The sequence below is a fragment of the Harmonia axyridis genome, chromosome 4 (genome assembly GCF_914767665.1).
Source record: "Harmonia axyridis chromosome 4, icHarAxyr1.1, whole genome shotgun sequence".
NCBI classification, from domain to species: domain Eukaryota; kingdom Metazoa; phylum Arthropoda; class Insecta; order Coleoptera; family Coccinellidae; genus Harmonia; species Harmonia axyridis.
In genome coordinates this window covers 8,772,808-8,791,016 of record NC_059504.1, presented here as the reverse complement: position 1 = coordinate 8,791,016, position 18,209 = coordinate 8,772,808, and the positions used below count along the sequence as shown (strand labels likewise).

Sequence of the window (18,209 nt, the reverse complement as noted above, 5' to 3'; positions counted from 1 at the left end):
GGGTGGAGTTTTTGTGCGTAATTGATTTACATCGAGTTCAGCATTTTGAATTTGAATTTTATAGTTTTTTTAATGGAAATAATCAGTTTAAATCTATTGGAGATGATTCCACAATATTAGGGGCTTGCAGTAGGAATTCATCAAGTCGAGTAGCTTGACTTTAACCTAACCCTTAGAAAATTGAAAAAAAAATTAAAAGTTCCTTCATGTGACTATTGTACCATTTTATTGATTGATTCGACTATGTAGATCACGAAAATGCTTGCATTTTGGCGATTAGTACATCACTTCAGAAATTATAGTTAAAAATCTGAAATTTTCGAAAAAAACAAAAGGATGAAATTCCCGAGGCTGCAACTTCTCATGGATGTAAGATACGCCCTTGAAATCTAACTATGTTTCAGATCAGAACCCGATGTTCAATAAACGTTTTTATTTGAGAGATCTGCGATGAAAAATTTAGGAGATATAACGATTTTTGGATGGAAATTCAATTCTTTCCCAAATTTCGAGTTCGAATTTCCTCAAAACTGTGAGGCCACGCAAAATCGGTGAGCGGTGCCAAAGTTGACGATCCCTGATTAGCCGAATTTCGATCTCACCTGAAAAAATTTTTGTCCAAAAATTTTCCATACCTAACCCTTAGAAAATTGAAAAAAATTGAAAGTTCCTTCATGCGACTATTGTACCATTTAATTGATTGATTCGACTATGTAGATCACGAAAATGCTTGCAGTTTGGTGAGTAGTACATTATTTTAGAAATTAAAGGTGAAAATCTGAAATTTTCGAAAAAAAAAATTGATGAAATTCCCGAAGCTGTAACTTCTTCTGGACAGAAACTACACCCTTGAAACCTCACTATGTTGCAAATCAGAACCCGATGTTCAAAAACGTTTTTACTTGAGGGGTCTGTGACGAATAATTTAGGAGATATAACGATTTTTGGATTGGAATTCATTATATGTATATTATTCGACTGATCGATCATGTTTGTGATGTTTTCCCTTTTTTTTTATTTCATATCTCCCATATCAATTTCATTCCGCATAATACATTCACATATAGAATCCTCGATTCCGAGCGTTCTCAGAAGAAACCTCTACCGTCTAGATTCTACTCTACACGCTTCACTTCTTTGGTACGTTCGCATCCAGCCTCCTTTGATTAACAATCGAACCCAATATCTTGAAGTGCGATCGGCTTCTACAGCTGCAATACCTACCGCCAATTAATTTCAAACGTACTAGCATTTATTTCAATGTCGTTTAAACGTTGCAGCCTTAATGGCTATGTTACGTACCCGTGTACACGATACACAGTGTGTCCGAGCATAGTATATCGTTCCGATCTTATCGCGGAACAGGACAAAATTTCAGCCGCTTCTGAAACTTGAACTTTGAGATCTCCGAACTCAACAATGTGATATGGAATCGCAAAGCGGATTTGTGGAGTGATAGCTAGATTTTTATCACGGTATCGAAGAGATTGGTCGCAATAAAAACGGGTTTAGAATTGTTGAATTTAGGTTTGTTATTTGTGATGGGGAAGATAAAGAAACTGTTGACATCGTTCTAGGAAGTGATTCCGAAATCAGTTTCTGTTGTGGCATGGAAAGTGTCGATTCTATCTATTTCAAATATGCTTTATTCACTTTTCTCAATAGGTGACGGGCCCAACCACAGAGTAATAAACATAGATAAAGGAAGTATACGCAATTTCTACATGTCCCCCAACATGGTTAGATTACGTTGTCGGATTGTGATATATTTTCAATACAAAATTTGACTATATCGTTATGAATGTATGTGATACTCAATAAAATATTTTTAAAAGAGTGATTGCCGATTAAATATGCAAATTTAAATATTTGGAATCCGATATCTTTCCTAATTGTCGAATTTATAATAAGCAAAATATTTGTGGCGGCTTCTCATAAAGCCCACATAGCAACAATAATAAAACACAGCACTCAGTGGCCTAGAGGCTAAGACTGTGTTCTCACTCACCGAGATGCAACAAGGTCCCGGGTTCGAGTCCCGGCGGCTCCCGATAATAATAAATTTCCCAAGCGTCTGTGACACGGCACACACAATTATACCAAAGTCACACTGATGAGTCCGGTGTGTGTGCCAGGGACGAAACGCATAAGTAGGTATACGTGAAATCCTATATTGGTGACCCCGACGTGATGGCGGAAAACTGCGGCGTTGGAGCGCAGAGGCGACTCACTGCCCCGCTCAACGTTACGGCTACTGGGGTGTCCGTCGGACACTAGAGCCGATGGCACGCCGAGCCTCGTGTTTCCGTCGTCTCAGCATGCAAGCCCGACGTGATGGGAATGGCCATCTTAACGATGTGTCCTGGAAAGCAGAAGGTTGATGCATAGCTCCCATATATCTGCAATTTCCAACGAAACTCTAGACGCCCATTCCCATGACGTGCAATACATGCTCCTTGGTCTGCCGCGGTATAGCGGACCTGAATAGGCGGCATTTACCGTCCGCACGATGCCGCGAGGTGCAGCTCTGATTAGGCGGCAATCACCCAGCTGCACCGATGACCTCGTAACACGCATAAGTTTCGTTCCTCCGTCACTGGGGAGGGAGTCATGTGGCGGCTTCTCATAAAGCCCACATAGCAACAATAATAAAACACAGCACTCAGTGGCCTAGAGGCTAAGACTGTGTTCTCACTCACCGAGATGCAACAAGGTCCCGGGTTCGAGTCCCGGCGGCTCCCGATAATAATAAATTTCCCAAGCGTCTGTGACACGGCACACACAATTATACCAAAGTCACACTGATGAGTCCGGTGTGTGTGCCAGGGACGAAACGCATAAGTAGGTATACGTGAAATCCTATATATTTATTATTTTCTGTATCTACCTCCTGAAATCCAACGTTTGTCAACTTTTGCTCTCCTATTGTCATCGGTTGTTTCACGTCGTTTGGCGCAGTTGAAGTTTGTTTTCTGAATTTCCGATATATTTAGGTATTTATTTCAATATATTTTGAGTTGATATGAAACGTTGATTCACTATGGGACATAAGAAATGCATTCTTTGTGGAGAAACTCTCAAATTGAGATAAATATCGTATCAGTGATATGTTTTCATTTCCGCGTGGTCCATGTCAAATTTGATGGTTCATGTTGAGGACAAAATTTGCTTACTGAAAATGATATATGCTCCCTCTATCTATATTTATCACTCTGAGGGCCCAACCAATAAAAACAAAATTGTTTTTGAAAAATTTATCCTCGAAATAATCATCTTCAAGATTGATATATGTACAGGGTGTCCCAAATTCGATGCTCACTAAAAGCGTTTCGAGAACTATAAGACATATTTCGTTATATCTCGCTATATATTATTAGTATTAGTTTTGAAGTAATACTACAAACTTTGTTTTTTAAATGTGATTAACACAAATTCCTCTAACAAATGAAATTGCTTCTTTTTTCAAATAAATATAACATGATATATAAATTTCTTATCAAACCATAAAAATCTTCAAACATTTCAGTTTCACACGGCAAATCAGCAAAGTTTCTATCTGTGATAATCTGTGAATTTCAGATAATTTAATTATCCTGTGGTCACCAAGTTATCCAGATTTAACATATTTAGATTATTCCTTTGGTCACATTCAAAGCATTACATTTCTCTTATCAATTTAAAAAGAAATTAGAAAAAATCTAACGGTTTCAAATCCGGAGATCTTGGTGGCCACCGAATTTTTTAACTATCTGATGTGCCATTTATTCTCTTTCAGCTCAAAGGAATTCTGAGATCTCTTCACTAAACAACTAATTTGGGACACCCGATAACCAAATTCAAGTCGAAACCATCCATCAAGATTCACATCGATACATTTTAACTTTTAACGGTTCGAACCTAATACGATACGTATCACACACATCCGAATCGCGAATAAGGATTAAGCTGGGGACAATAAATAATCAAATTACGGGGAAATTCATTTTATGGACTATTATCTTTTATGTATCACCGAGATTTATTCTCGCACTATCAAAATATAATCCAAACATCGGTATTACGTTTTCCGTAATGCGATATATGGTGTGGTTCAATTATATTTCAAACGATAATATTATTTACGATTATTATGGGATATATTATGTTTCATCCCGTACAGGAACGTACTATACGGACCTTCCGTTTTATGTTTTAGTATTTTCACGGGGAAAAGAGGGTTCTGAATAAGGAGAAAAATGTCATAAAGGCTGATTCCGATGGTTGTTGTACATATATGGTTTGACAGTTGGGAATGTCAAATTGTGTTGACATTGCTGTTCGGTAAGGTTTGACAAATTCATTATATAAACTAAAGTGCTGCTAATAAAGGGTGTTTTTTGTAGAGCTATAGAACTTTAAATTGTAATAAATCAACGATGGATTATTCGATTGACATGAATTTTATTTATCCGCAAAATAATCTTGTGGCATTACATTTTAAATATGATTTCTGGCATATGACCGCCACGGCTGGCTCGGATGTAGTCCAATCTGGACGTCCAATTTTCGATGACTTTTTCCAACATTTGTGGCCGTATATCGGCAATAACAAGGCGAATGTTGTCTTCCAAATGGTCAAGGGTTTGTGGCTTATCCGCATAGACCAATGACTTTACATAGCCCCACAGAAAGTAGTCTAGCGGTGTTAAATCACAAGATCTTGGAGGCCAATTCACAGGTCCAAAACGTGAAATTAGGCGGTCACCAAACGTGTCTTTCAATAAATCGATTGTAGCACGAGTTGTGTTGACATGTTGCGCCGTCTTGTTGGAACCACAGTTCCTGGACATCATGGTTGTTCAATTCAGGAATGAAAAAGTTAATAATCATGGCTCTATACCGATCACCATCGACTTTAACGTTCTGGCCATCATCGATTTTGAAGAAGTACGGACTAATGATTCCACCAGCCCATAAAGCGCACCAAACAGTCAGTTTGTCTGGATGTAACGGTGTTTGGACATACACTTGAGGATTAGCTTCACTCCAAATGCGGCAGTTTTGTTTGTTGACGTAGTCATTCAACCAGAAGTGCGCTTCATCGCTAAACAAAATAAAATAAATAAATAAAAGCGTGAGTCTATTCATAATAAATTGCCAAACCAAACTGAGAAAATTCACTTGACAGCTGTTAAATCGGCCGCCATCTTGAACAGTAATGCCAACTTAAAGTTATATACCTCGAAAAAAAAACACCCTTTATATTCACTTATCAATACACCGTAACTATAGGAAATCTTCAAAATAACGCAAAAAATGTTCGTAGCACTATTTTTACTATGATTATTGAAATTGATGGTTTTTCAACTATCGACAAAAATAAGATCTCAAAAAACAATTCTCACAGTCAACAAACCTTTTCATCTGATTTAGTTGAAAAAAGAAACTCTAGCCAAAACATTCTCCAGACAACGTGACAAGCTCTCAGATTTCCTATTGCTCCCGATATCAGGGGGAGCAAGTCCTCACCTGCAGCAAAATAGCCCCGCCACAATTGACCGCTAGATATCACCTATCGGAATTGTTTATCAAAGCCGACAGCAAGTGTTATTTTATGCCCGTCCGAGGCGACATACGTACGTTTCAACCTCTCAATCGTCACAACAGAGGCATCTCATATTGCTCTCACCTCCGCACCGGTGAAATTGAAGTAGAATGAAGACGCTGACCAAGAATTAAGACCTTCGTGTCGAATAATTCAATCGAGAGTCACGTCCTCTTTATAGTTTATACAGTAACAAAATTTATGTTCGATTCGTTGGACGACACATCGTGTCTTATCGATATGAACGTTTTATGGGGTTATAAAACGAATTGGGATGCATATATCATTTTATTATGTATTTTTTTTGATTCCCGTTGATATCGGAGAGCAGTTTCGATTATGGGACCTCCTTCGACCAGCTGGATACACAGATCTGTATGGATCATGAATTGCTGTATTCAAAGGCTTTGAATTTTGAGTGTTTTTCATCGAAGAGAGTTTGCTGAAAGCTTTACAGGGGCCTATGAAATATAACGGGTGTTTTTTTTCAAGGTATATAACTTCAAGTTGGCATTACTGTTCAAGCTGGCGACCGATTTAACAGCTGTCAAGTGATTTATTCTCAGTTTGGTTTGGCAATTCATCATGAATGGACTCACGCCTGAACAACGCTTGCAAATAGTGCAATTTTATTCCGAAAATAATGGTTCTGTGCGGAATACGTATCGCGCACTACGTCCATTTTATTTTGTTTAGCGATGAAGCGCACTTCTGGTTGAATGGCTACGTCAACAAACAAAACTGCCGCTTTGGAGTGAAGCTAATCCTCAAGTGTATGTCGAAATACCGTCACATCCAGAAAAACTGAGTGGTGCGCTTTATGGGCTGGTGGAATCATTGGTCCGTACTTCTTCAAAAACGATGATGGCCAGAACGTTATAGTCAATGATGATCGGTATAGAGCAATGATTACTAACTTTTTCATTCCTGAATTGAACAACCATGATGTCCAGGAGCTGTGGTTCCAACAAGACGGCGCAACATGTCACACAGGTCGTGCCTCAATCGATTTATTAAAAGACACGTTTGGTGACCGCCTAATCTCACGTTTTGGACCTGTGAATTGGCCTCCAAGATCTTGTTATTTAACACCGCTAGAATACTTTCTGTGGGGCTGTGTAAAGTCATTGGTCTATGCGGATAAGCCACAAAACCTTGACCATTTGGAAGACAACATTCGCCGTGTTATTGCCGATATACGGCCACAAATGTTGGAACAAGTCATCGAAAATTGGACGTCCAGATTGGACGACATCCGAGCCAGTCGTGGCGATCATATGCCAGAAATCATATTTAAAATGTAATGCCACAAGATTATCTTGCGAATAAATAAAATTCATGTCAATCGAATAATCCATCGTTGATTTATTGCAATTTAAAGTTCTATAGCTCTAAAAAAAACACCCTGTATATTCGGGTGTTCCACAGGAGGGTGCCTTGGACTTTATTTATTTTTCGTCAATGAATTCCTTCAGAGTTCAATGATATGTTGATGATCATTCATTCACATCTCATTATCTAGAATTCAATTCAATAATTGAATTGAATTACTATTATTACAAATAAACAAATTCAGTTTGGCGAAAAATTGAATGAATATGTGGAGATATCCTACAAAATCAAAACAAATAAATTTGGAATCGATTCACAAATCACAATGTTAAGAACTCCATATTATAGAGTTCATATTCGCATTTTGCGATTTGAAAGACGGATTTTATATGGCATTTGCACCTCCTAACCTTTTACAAACACACCTACTTTTCTTCTGATGCATTGTACATCATAAATCAGAGCAATATCACAGCTGCCGAAGTAGATATTCCAAATACACGGATTTTCCATTTGAGTTCATCTCTTTATGTTACGATCGTACACATTCATACCTATATATACGTGTATGTATATAAGCGCTCTCGAAACGTATATGCAGCTATATTTTAACGGTCTATTAACAAGTGAGACATAAAAATAATTACATCCTTTTCGGCTTCTATACGGTCATTCTTTGAATTTGGGCTTAATGAAGCGGATCCAAATATTCCTTTGGGTATTTCTGGGAAGAATGGTCGACTATTTTCGGAATAAAGTTGTCGATGTGTCTCGAAAACAAAGAGAACGATTGCTGAAAAGCTTTAGATCTCAATTCATTGAAGTAAGTAACTATTTCTATGGATGTTATAACAAATAACAGTTTACAAAAATAACTGAATGAGATATAGTAGTTACTGTGATTTTCGTTCAGTTATTTTTGTAAACTGTTATTTGTTATTTTTTAGAAATCGCTACTCGTCAAAATATAATGAAATGAAATGTTCAATTTGAAAATTTCGTTTACAGAATCTCGAGTGTCTATCTGTTTTCAAGTCTGATGTATTGCCTGGAAACGTTTATTTTGCTTCGTGTTATCTTAGATGAAAGATTAGGCAGAATCCAATTTATCACCCTCCGTTTGACAGCGCACACTGTGATTACCCAACTTTTCCACCTTATGGTGTAAATTCCTTGTATCTTGTTATGTCATTTTTGAGCTGGTTAGGAGATGATTGATTTCTTCTGGTATTTTAGGCGTACCGAGATTTGACAAGTATGTATGTGCATACGTGTCAGCTGGATTCTTGTGACTGAAACGAATATTACTGAAAATTTGGAGAATCTACTGGTTAATTCATTTTTGGAATGTCTAGGTGAATTCATAATTAGATAATCTTCTGTTTGAGACTGGGTACGTAACCTATGGTTGAGCCCAAAAAAACCAGATAGAAGAAAGAAAGAAGATAATCTTCTGTTATTCTGTGCTTGTAACTTGCTTTATTCTTTCTTATTTTATTTCCTGTCAGATAGACCGAAAAGTGTTTCTTCCTCTTTAGGACCTTCCAAAAATCGTAATTCAGAATTGTGATATTGATTTGAAAACAAATATATGAAGAACAAAGAAAAAAATTCTATTTCAAAAAAATTTCTACCAACCCAATTCACTCAGTAGCAAACATAAAACTGAGGCTATCATCTCTCGGAATGACCGTTATTCTCCGAGAACTAGTTGAAAAACAAGAAAGAGCTTCTGGTGAGAGTATTGATTCTGGACCATCATTAAAGAAAATAATAGTTATATGTATAAATTTATAGCACGCCAGTTGATTATACCACATATAATAATTATATATCCTTGGATGCCTAAGAACGAGTACTCAGTTTATTTATGACTGTGGTAATTGCTGTAATTAGAAGTTCTTTCGAAATTATCTAATTTACTCCATCGGGGCACATATACTTATGAAGTGGAGGCACAGAACTGAAAACGTTCAGAGAAGATGTATGGTTGTGATCCAAATATTAAAGTCATGACGACGATAAAGTCAACTACAAATTTGACATTAAGGTTACTGATAGATGAATCTTCTATCGTTATCATACTTCAGAATTGGATGTGTTCTTCAGGTTATCTTGCCCTTGCCTTCTAGCGATTTTATATTTAAAATTGACGAATGGTGAGACATTGAGATCGAAAGGAATTCAGGTTATTTTGGAAAGTCACAATTTCATATCATCAATATCTACTACATATTTGGTCAATGCAAATATTTTACTGAAAACAGAAATTGGAAAATTGTTACGTCTTGGAAGTCAACACATATTGAATAAAATTTGGAACTAGTGTGATTTCATCTTGAGTTTGAACTCGCATGACATTTCATTGAAAAATATCAATATTGGTCTCCCACCAAGCAACAACCTATCTAGATCTTTCAGTAAGTATGAGTTTTCCCAAAAAACGCTGAGATAGGTTCATTTTTATTTGGAGGGGTACTTCTTCCTAATGCAAATTCATGGGTGCAGGATCAACCCCTTGTGAGAAGTAGCAACCCCCTCAAGTATCTTAAATGGGAATTGAGGTGGAGTGAAGCATATTCCCGCAGTGTTGCCACTCTATTCATGAATATTCTAGAAAATTTTCATTTGGTGTTCATTTTGGTGTAAAAACACATTGAGCTGATCAAAATTTGCTTCTAGGAAACAATTAGATTTTTATTCAGCTTTCACAGAATTTTGTAGCATATAGGAGCGATTAAAGTATCAATAATAACAACAAAATTCAAGTTACAAGAAGGATTTTTCATAATCGAATTTCATCCACATATATTCCAAGATATTGAACTGAGACACTCTGTAGCTGTTTAGAACTAAACGTCCAAAACGGATTTAGAAACTCAAATACCCTATAGAGTCATCATGAATATTTTAACACGATATTAAGAGTTGTTATGACCAAAAACATTTTCGGCCTCTAAAAAACTTCTTCAAACTCTTCCAAAACTTAGGTCTTTTAGTCCACAAACACAGCACTGTACAGTGTACATACCTATTTGAAAGGTTCAGACTTTGTCAACCAGATAGCAACGAATATTTACTTCCAAAACTTAAAATTTTGACGGTCAAAGTATAAATCAAAGAATACCCATTCATAAGCCTCAGATTTTATCCACCAGAGGGCATTACCAATTACCTTCATATTGGTTTGAAGGAATGCTCGTACTCCACCCAAAAATTTGCGAAGACATAAAGTCCCCTTTCAAGTAGAATACAAATCAATTCTACTTGCATTTCCCAAAAAAACTCATGCTTATGGAAATATTAGGCTGGACTATTTTATATGTGCTACCCGGTATAATAGAAATGGCATACAAAAAAAAATTGAATTAGATGTGTGAATGACACTTACCTTGATTTCCCTGCACTATCCCCGAGCACGCCATTGACATGATAGACAAGATCAGTAGAGCGCACCAGAAGAGGGGGATCAGAGGGTGAGAACCCGCCATGATGGCAGCAAACCGCACGATGGAGGTCCTGGTTCTAGCTCCGCATCACTACCGCGACACCGTCAGTCGGTCTGTCTGTCTATCACATGGCATTTGACACGTCCCTTATTAGATATATCCACCCTGTAAAGAAAAACGGTGCTTTCAAATGGTTATTACTTCAAGAGGGAGATCGGAGATGTGTTGCTGGAGAATGTAGGGATAATGTGTTAGCAAACGTATATGATTGATGAGTATGTTTTGGTAATTAGAGTTATCTCTGAGGTGGTGAACATCCAAATCGAGTTCAGCTTTTTTTGGAACGATCGGAATGACTTTTAGTTGAAAAGTGTTTGAGGCATAATTGTCTAGAACTCAATTCCTTATTATTCAATCTTAATTAGAAAGACTGATAGAAAATCACCGCAATGCAGCACAAAATAACTGCGGAGAGATGTTAAGCTTACCCTGAAAGCAATGGTAGATAAAGTACTAAAAACTAGGCAATAGCCGTAAGAAAAGAACTTTTATAAAACACAAAGATCTAGGTGTTATAATTTCGAAATATTCAGTTATAATATCACTGCTATCTTCATATAATGGGTTTCGAATTTGATTTTTGGTGCAAATGTATTTGTATTGTTGTGTTTGCTTGTGAAAATCGGCTTGCAAGGCAAATAAGGAAGGGATTTCTGAATCGCATTGTGACTGTAGACGAAAAGTGGGTTCATTACGATAATCCTAAGCGCAGAAAATCATTGGGATATCCCGGCCATGCTCCCACGTCGACGACCAAACCGAATATTCACTGTTGCAAGGTCATGCTCAGTATTTGGTGGGACCAGCTCGGCGTAGTGTATTATGAGTTGTTAAAACCGACTGGAACGATCACAGGCAATCGTAATTGAACGCAATTAATGCGTTTGAGGTGAGCATTGAAAGACAAACGGCCGCAATAACACGAAAGACATAAAAAAGTGATTTTACACCATGACAATGCTCGACCTCATGTTGCGAAAGTGATCAAGATATACTTGGAAACGTTGAAATGGGAAGTCTGTAATCTCCACATGTTGCTCCCACGGACTATCACAATTGCATGCGGCCTGGCTGACCAGCACTTCCGGTCGTATGAAGAAGTGAAAAATTGTATTGATTCGTGGATCGCTTCAAAAGATGACCAAGTTTTTCAACGCGGGATTCGTACGCTGCCCGAAAGATGGGAGAAAGTAGCGGTCTTAGATGGCAAATACTTTGAATCATAAATGAATAACCAGTTTTTTACAATACAGCCTCGAATTCCAGAAAAAAACCTTTAAAAATCAGCATTCTTCGTGTATAATTCCAAACTCTGACATTCTACAAAAGCTACATCTATAAACGTCGTAAATCAATTCTCGATTTGATACGAAAAACGCAATGAAAAACTCGTTTGACGAATGTGCAACAGTTTGAACATCCGAATAAAAATCGTTTATCTGCTCACACACCGTGACAACGCGTTTATCAAATAGTTCTTTTATCCACCCCTTCGAAGAATATTCTTGTCAGTTGTCTAACACTATTCCGAGACGGATGATACACACCGCTATGGGACAAATGTTAGAGTAGAAAACGATGTTCCAAAAACCATGATTGATGGGACAGCTGAACGGCTGGACCGATATTTATGAAGAAGCAGCTTTTACTATTACATCGTAGATTCATCATGGTAGCCTCTGATGGTTACTGTCATAATGGCTTCACAAAGTAGTAAGTAGCTCTGAAGTGAATGAAATTATGATTACGTAATTTGGAGCGTTTGTATGACATAACAGATAGAGCGTGTGACCATTTGGAGGCTCACTGTGAAATTGGACTTGATTTTGTGGCGGCGTCATCCATCATGTTGTGTCATACTTTCGGAGGTAGTTCTTTTCTATTCAATTATCGAATATCTAGTTTAATACGATTCAATGATTGATTTCTCAGGGCTCACTGGAGTTTGAATTGGGATGTGAATAGATGGTAGATAGATATCCTAAAAAATTGTTGAATTCTGCTGCTATGTTATTGATTCCATGAACTGATATTCATTTTGTCACAATAAATGCTGAAAATCTGAAAAGATTTATTATTTGCATGGAAAATGAACCAATATTCGAGATTTTATGAACTTGGTCTTCGTAATATGTTTTTAGGAACTAAATTCATGTCTTCAAACTCTGGAGCTGTGCATTTTCAGTCGTTTAATACTTTTGCATAAGATCATAATAATTATAATTCAAAAATCCTCGCAATAGGTGCGTTACTTCTTAATTAATTGAGTTTTGAAATAATATTTAAAAAAATATAAATGAAATATAGGCTTGGTTACACCATTTATCATTTAGAACAGCTATATCACTTTTATGGTCTTTGATTTGTTGGATTAGTCTTCATTCCAAATAGCGGATTAACTTTCAAGACATCGGGTAAGGCCATAAAAATATTTCAAATGAAGGAGTAAGAAGGCTGTGGAGGAGATACGTTTCACGCAAATTCTAACACACGGAAAATCACTTTTTGACTAAATTAATTATGTGTTATGGAATATCTTTGAAACGTTACATTTCAAACAATTATTTTATATTAACATTTCATTTTAAAACGAATATTTGGAATATTGAATATTGAAACGAAAATTTGAAGCGTTTTGTTTCCAATGCACAATGTGGCAACATCAACTGCTGATTACATGGATAAATAATAACATCAAATTTGTTACTCTGATTAGGTACACAGCTAGCTGTAATCTGATATGTTCAGGGTAGGAGCTAACGACCAAGGAATACTGACAGAAGTGCAAGGATCTATATCTGTAATGTCATATTGTGCGTTGGATTGGCGGTACAAGCAATTCTACAAGGCGCTGTTGTCACTTTGTGCAGCCGTAACGCGATTCAAATATTTTTGAAAACCGCATTTGAATAGTTTCTGCAAGTGATTTGAGAAAATCATTTATTGAATCCCTTATTACTAAGTCTAGATTTGCATTTGCAGTAATAACCTAAATTTAGGAGAATTCCCAATTCCAGATGCTTAAGAAACTCTCTCCAAAATTCCAACCAGTAAATATTATCAGAAAGTATCATAGATGTCAGTATAGGTAAGTGTTCCAAGGTTATTGGTCTTTGAGAGTCTCAATTCAATATACAACATAACGTATGTTGCTTATCATAGAATAGAGAGGGATTACTATTGGACGACAAACATTTTTTTGCATTCGAATAAAGGTGAAAATGATAATTTTGATATAGAGTTCCAAAATTTCAACTTTCAAAAGTAAAAATAAAAGTTTCTCGAGTACATTAGAATTTAATATGTACTGATCAGATGCGCTCTTTATGCCATCAAAACGAGTCGAATTTCTGTCAGAACAACGTCTGTTGTTATATAAAAGAAGCTAATTCGGTATGAATGGTCTCCTGCAGAATTCTCCCCTTTCATTCGACATAAAAAGGGGGATTAGGAGACAAAACAAATTTTTCATCAATTTATCCGACTTTTTCTCCATTTTCATCTCCGCCTCCTTGTTCATTAACAACTTCTGGACTCCCTCAAGGATGACATTCTGCCAGTTGGTTTCCCGCGAAACTTTTCTCTTTATTAGTTGATCTTCCTGAATTACATGTTTTTGTCGGCGTCATAACTCGACGAAATATCATTTTCACCCGCCATCCCCCCCACTTTTTCAGGAATCCTGTAGAATTCCTTAACCATCGCTGCAGACGGCAGTCAGAAGTTCGGAACAACTTCCCAACTGCGAACTCTTAATTTCTCGGGAACGGATATTTTAAGAACTGTGAGAAAGTCTTCAAAGTCCCACGAAACATTTACGTCGAGCGTTACAGACCGAGAACATCAATATATTCAGTTAGTTGATATTCGTGAACAAGACTCGTCGGTCGTCTTTGATTATTTACACCACTTTCAAAGGAATAAAATCTTCTAACTGTAAAGTCTGAAATAGATTATCTTGCCTAGACACGGTCGAAGAAGTTCCCGTTTAAAATGTCGGCTTTTATTGTGGAAGTTGTGGTTTCAATTTAACTTTATCGACCCGAATTTAACCTGTAGAGTGCGTCCTTTTGCGCGCTTGAAACAGCGGTCTTTCGCTTTGCCCATATTTTCGAGTTAAGAGCAGAATATGATTGGAATTAGACTCACTGATAAAATATTCGAATTACGTATACTGACATCTACTGTCAGATAAATTAAGCGTTTCGGCCATGTTGGTAAGGAGTTCTCTGGTATCTGAAATGGGGATTTCTAAACAATTTGGATTTCTTTCATCATTATTTTCAAATTACTTGCACAAAACTATTAAAATTTAGTTTAAAAAAATGGTCAAACTGCTTCGTTATGGATGCACAAAGTGATAACGGCGCCTTGTAGGATAGCATGTAAAGGGTGTTTTTTTTTAGAGCTATAGAACTTTAAATTGCAATGAAACAACGATGGATTATTCGATTGAAATGAATTTTATTTATCCGCAAGATAATCTTGTGGCATTACATTTTAAATATGATTTCTGGCATAAAAACCGCCACGGCTGGCTCGGATGTAGTCCAATCTGGACGTCCAATTTTGGATTACTTTTTCCAACATTTGTGGCCGTATATCGGCAATAACACGGCGAATGTTGTCTTCCAAATGGTCAAGGATTTGTGGCTTATCCGCATAGACCAATGACTTTACATAGCCCCACAGAAAGTAGTCTAGCGGTGTTAAATCACAAGATCTTGGAGGCCAATTCACAGGTCCAAAACGTGAAATTAGGCGGCCACCAAACGTGTCTTTCAATAAGTTGATTGTGGCACGAGCTGTGTGATATGTTGCGCCGTCTTGTTGAAACCACAGCTCCTGGACATCATGGTTGTTCAATTCAGGAATGAAAAAGTTAGTAATCATGGCTCTATACCGATCACCATTGACTGTAACGTTCTGGCCATCATTGTTTTTGAAGAAGTACGGACCAATGATTCCACCAGCCCATAAAGTGCACCGAAAAGTCAGTTTTTCTGGATGTAACGGTGTTTCGACATACACTTAAGGATTAGCTTCACTTCAAATGCGGCAATTTTGTTTGTTGACGTAGCCATTCAACCAGAAGTGCGCTTCATCGCTAAACAAAATTCGCTTATGAAAATCTTCATTATTTTCGAAATAAAATTGCACTATTTGCAAGCGCTGTTTAGGCGTGAGTCTATTCATGATGAATTGCCAAACCAAACTGAGAATGAATCACTTGACAGCTGTCAAATCGGTCGCCATCTCGAACAGTAATGCCAACTTAAAGTTATATACCTCGAAAAAAAAACACCCTATATAACCAATCCAATGCAGAATATGATATGACAGATATGAAGTCCGTGCTCTTCTGTTGCTATTGCAAACCTAATCGAAGTAGGAATACCTATTGAATGCAAGGATCAATGATACCGGAATTATATCCAAATGAAATTTAGTTTTCTGAATATTTGAAAAAACACCCATTCGATCAAAGTAAAATTTGGAATCCTCAGTTAAGCCTAATTAGTCAATAAAGTGAATTCAGTTGAATAGATTTCAGCACGGAAAAATTAATCAAGTTTTTCTTATGAGATAACCGAGGTGATAACCCTCTGAACCACAAGATATTTTTCAGAAAACGGACTGATATGCTTAGGATTTGTTTTTTTACAGAGGGGATTGAAGAAATATCCAGATGCAAGAAAATACAAAACAGACTAAATTTTCGTAGGATGTCTATTTTAAGGCAATAAAAAGCATCATTCATTTCTGATAAATTTGTGAATTTCAATAAACAAATTGATTTGATCGAAAAAAAAACAATTTCACTGCAGAATGTTGTTTTTCTAGTGCTAGTGATGAAATATATAATGATAAAATTTCAAAAATGGGAAAAACTTTTATATTCTTTTTCTTCGATACTGAACATTGTTCTAAAAAAGTGCCAAAAATGGTGGAAGTGACTTTTCTTAATTAATACAATAGCATAGGGTTGAAGGTGCCTAAAACACGAGCTAAAACCCGATAGAATTTAAAAAAATATCTCTTAAACTATAAGACCTAAGCCATCACAGAGAAAGAATTGTATTTATTTCATCGTGGCAAAATGTGTTTAATTTCACATTTTTTCACAATTATTAATATGTTCAAATAACACTACACGATTTTCAGCCTTTAAAGATCACGAACAACAATGAGCGCCGAAGACCTAACCTCAATCCCATTGTAATATTGATTCTCAGCAGCGGGTCAGAAATTACCGGAGATGAACAGCTTACAAGGCGACTGGAAATATGGAAGAGGGTACCTTCGAGAGAAATAGCTCTATAAATTAATAAAATACCTAGATAAATCAAATCAATAATGGCACCATAAATCTCTCCTCTGGGACCGTAACATCGAGAGCTGAAAGACATTAGAGATGACCGACGGTGTTTACAAACATACAGTGGATGGCCAGAACTATAGCGGTAACTTAAAGAACACACAGGGAATACACTGGGCGAGCTTTCATTTAGAAAACGTATTTGATGTGTGTACTTTTCAGCGGTATATTGATAAACAATTTCTATGACATAGGTATAATTCTTGGATAATGAGAAAAGTACTAACTAAATGAGTAAATCATCAATATTATATAAACACGACCTCAAAAAAACTGTTCAACATTCAAATGCAATTTTTCTCAAATTTGAGGACGGATTCGTCATCAATGAGTCACACCTTTATCGAATAAAACAATTCAAAATACTTTATCGTCAAAATGGGAAAATAAGAATTTGAACTCCAGTGAAATCAACAAAATTTCCCTTAATAATAAAAAGTTTATTCATTATAACTTACAATAATCTTCTATAATATAATGTATCTGTAAAGATAATAAATAAATCAAGAAAGAAGTCACTAAAGGTCAGACCTATACATGACATACTTATGAACACATGAATATAAGACGACTACAACAATGATAATAAAGGGTGTTTTTTTTCGAGGTATATAACTTTAAGTTGGCATTACTGTTCAAAATGGCGACGAATTCAACAGCTGTCAAGTGATTTATCTTTAGTTTGGTTTGGCAATTCATCATGAATAGACTCACGCCTGAACAACGATTGCAAATAGTGCAATTTTTTTCGAAAATAATGGTTCTGTGTTCCCGATTTTGTTCAGCGATGAAGCGCACTTCTGATTGAATGGCTACGTCAATAAATAAAACTGCCGCATTTGGAGTGAAGCTAATCCTCAATTGTATGTCGAAATACCGTTACATCCAGAAAAACTGACTGTTTGGTGCGCTTTATGGGCTGGTGGAATCATTGGTCCGTACTTCTTCAAAAACGATGATGGCCAGAACGTTACAGTTAATGGTGATCGGTATAGTGCCATGATTACTAACTTTTTCATTCCTGAATTGAACATGTCCAGGAGCTGTGGTTCCAACAAAACGGCGCAACAGCTCGTGCCACAATCGATTTATTGAAAGACACCATTGGTGACCGCCTAATTTCACGTTTTGGACCTGTGAATTGGCCTCCAAGATCTTGTGATTTAACACCGCTAGACTACTTTCTGTGGGGCTATGTAAAGTCATTGGTCTATGCGGATAAGCCACAAATCCTTGACCTTTTGAAAGACAACATTCGCCGTGTTATTGCCGATATACGGCCACAAATGTTGGAAAAAGTCATCGAAAATTGGACGTCCAGATTGGACTACAAACGAGCCAGCCGTGGCGGTCATATGCCAGAAATCATATTTAAAATGTAATGCCACAAGATAAAATTCATGTC

At 36.7% G+C, this 18,209-nt stretch overlaps 1 protein-coding gene across 2 annotated transcripts in view; it reads right to left on the bottom strand.

Moving 5' to 3' along the window:
- Nucleotides 1-18,209, bottom strand: part of LOC123677642 (netrin receptor UNC5B) — a 296,659-nt gene that overhangs the window by 207,402 nt on the left and 71,048 nt on the right. For both annotated transcript variants that reach the window (XM_045614289.1, XM_045614290.1), the window contains exon 3: nucleotides 10,308-10,530. In XM_045614289.1, the coding sequence (XP_045470245.1) occupies nucleotides 10,308-10,407 (100 nt within the window). In that variant the 5' untranslated portion in view covers nucleotides 10,408-10,530. The remainder of the gene's footprint in view (nucleotides 1-10,307; nucleotides 10,531-18,209) is intronic.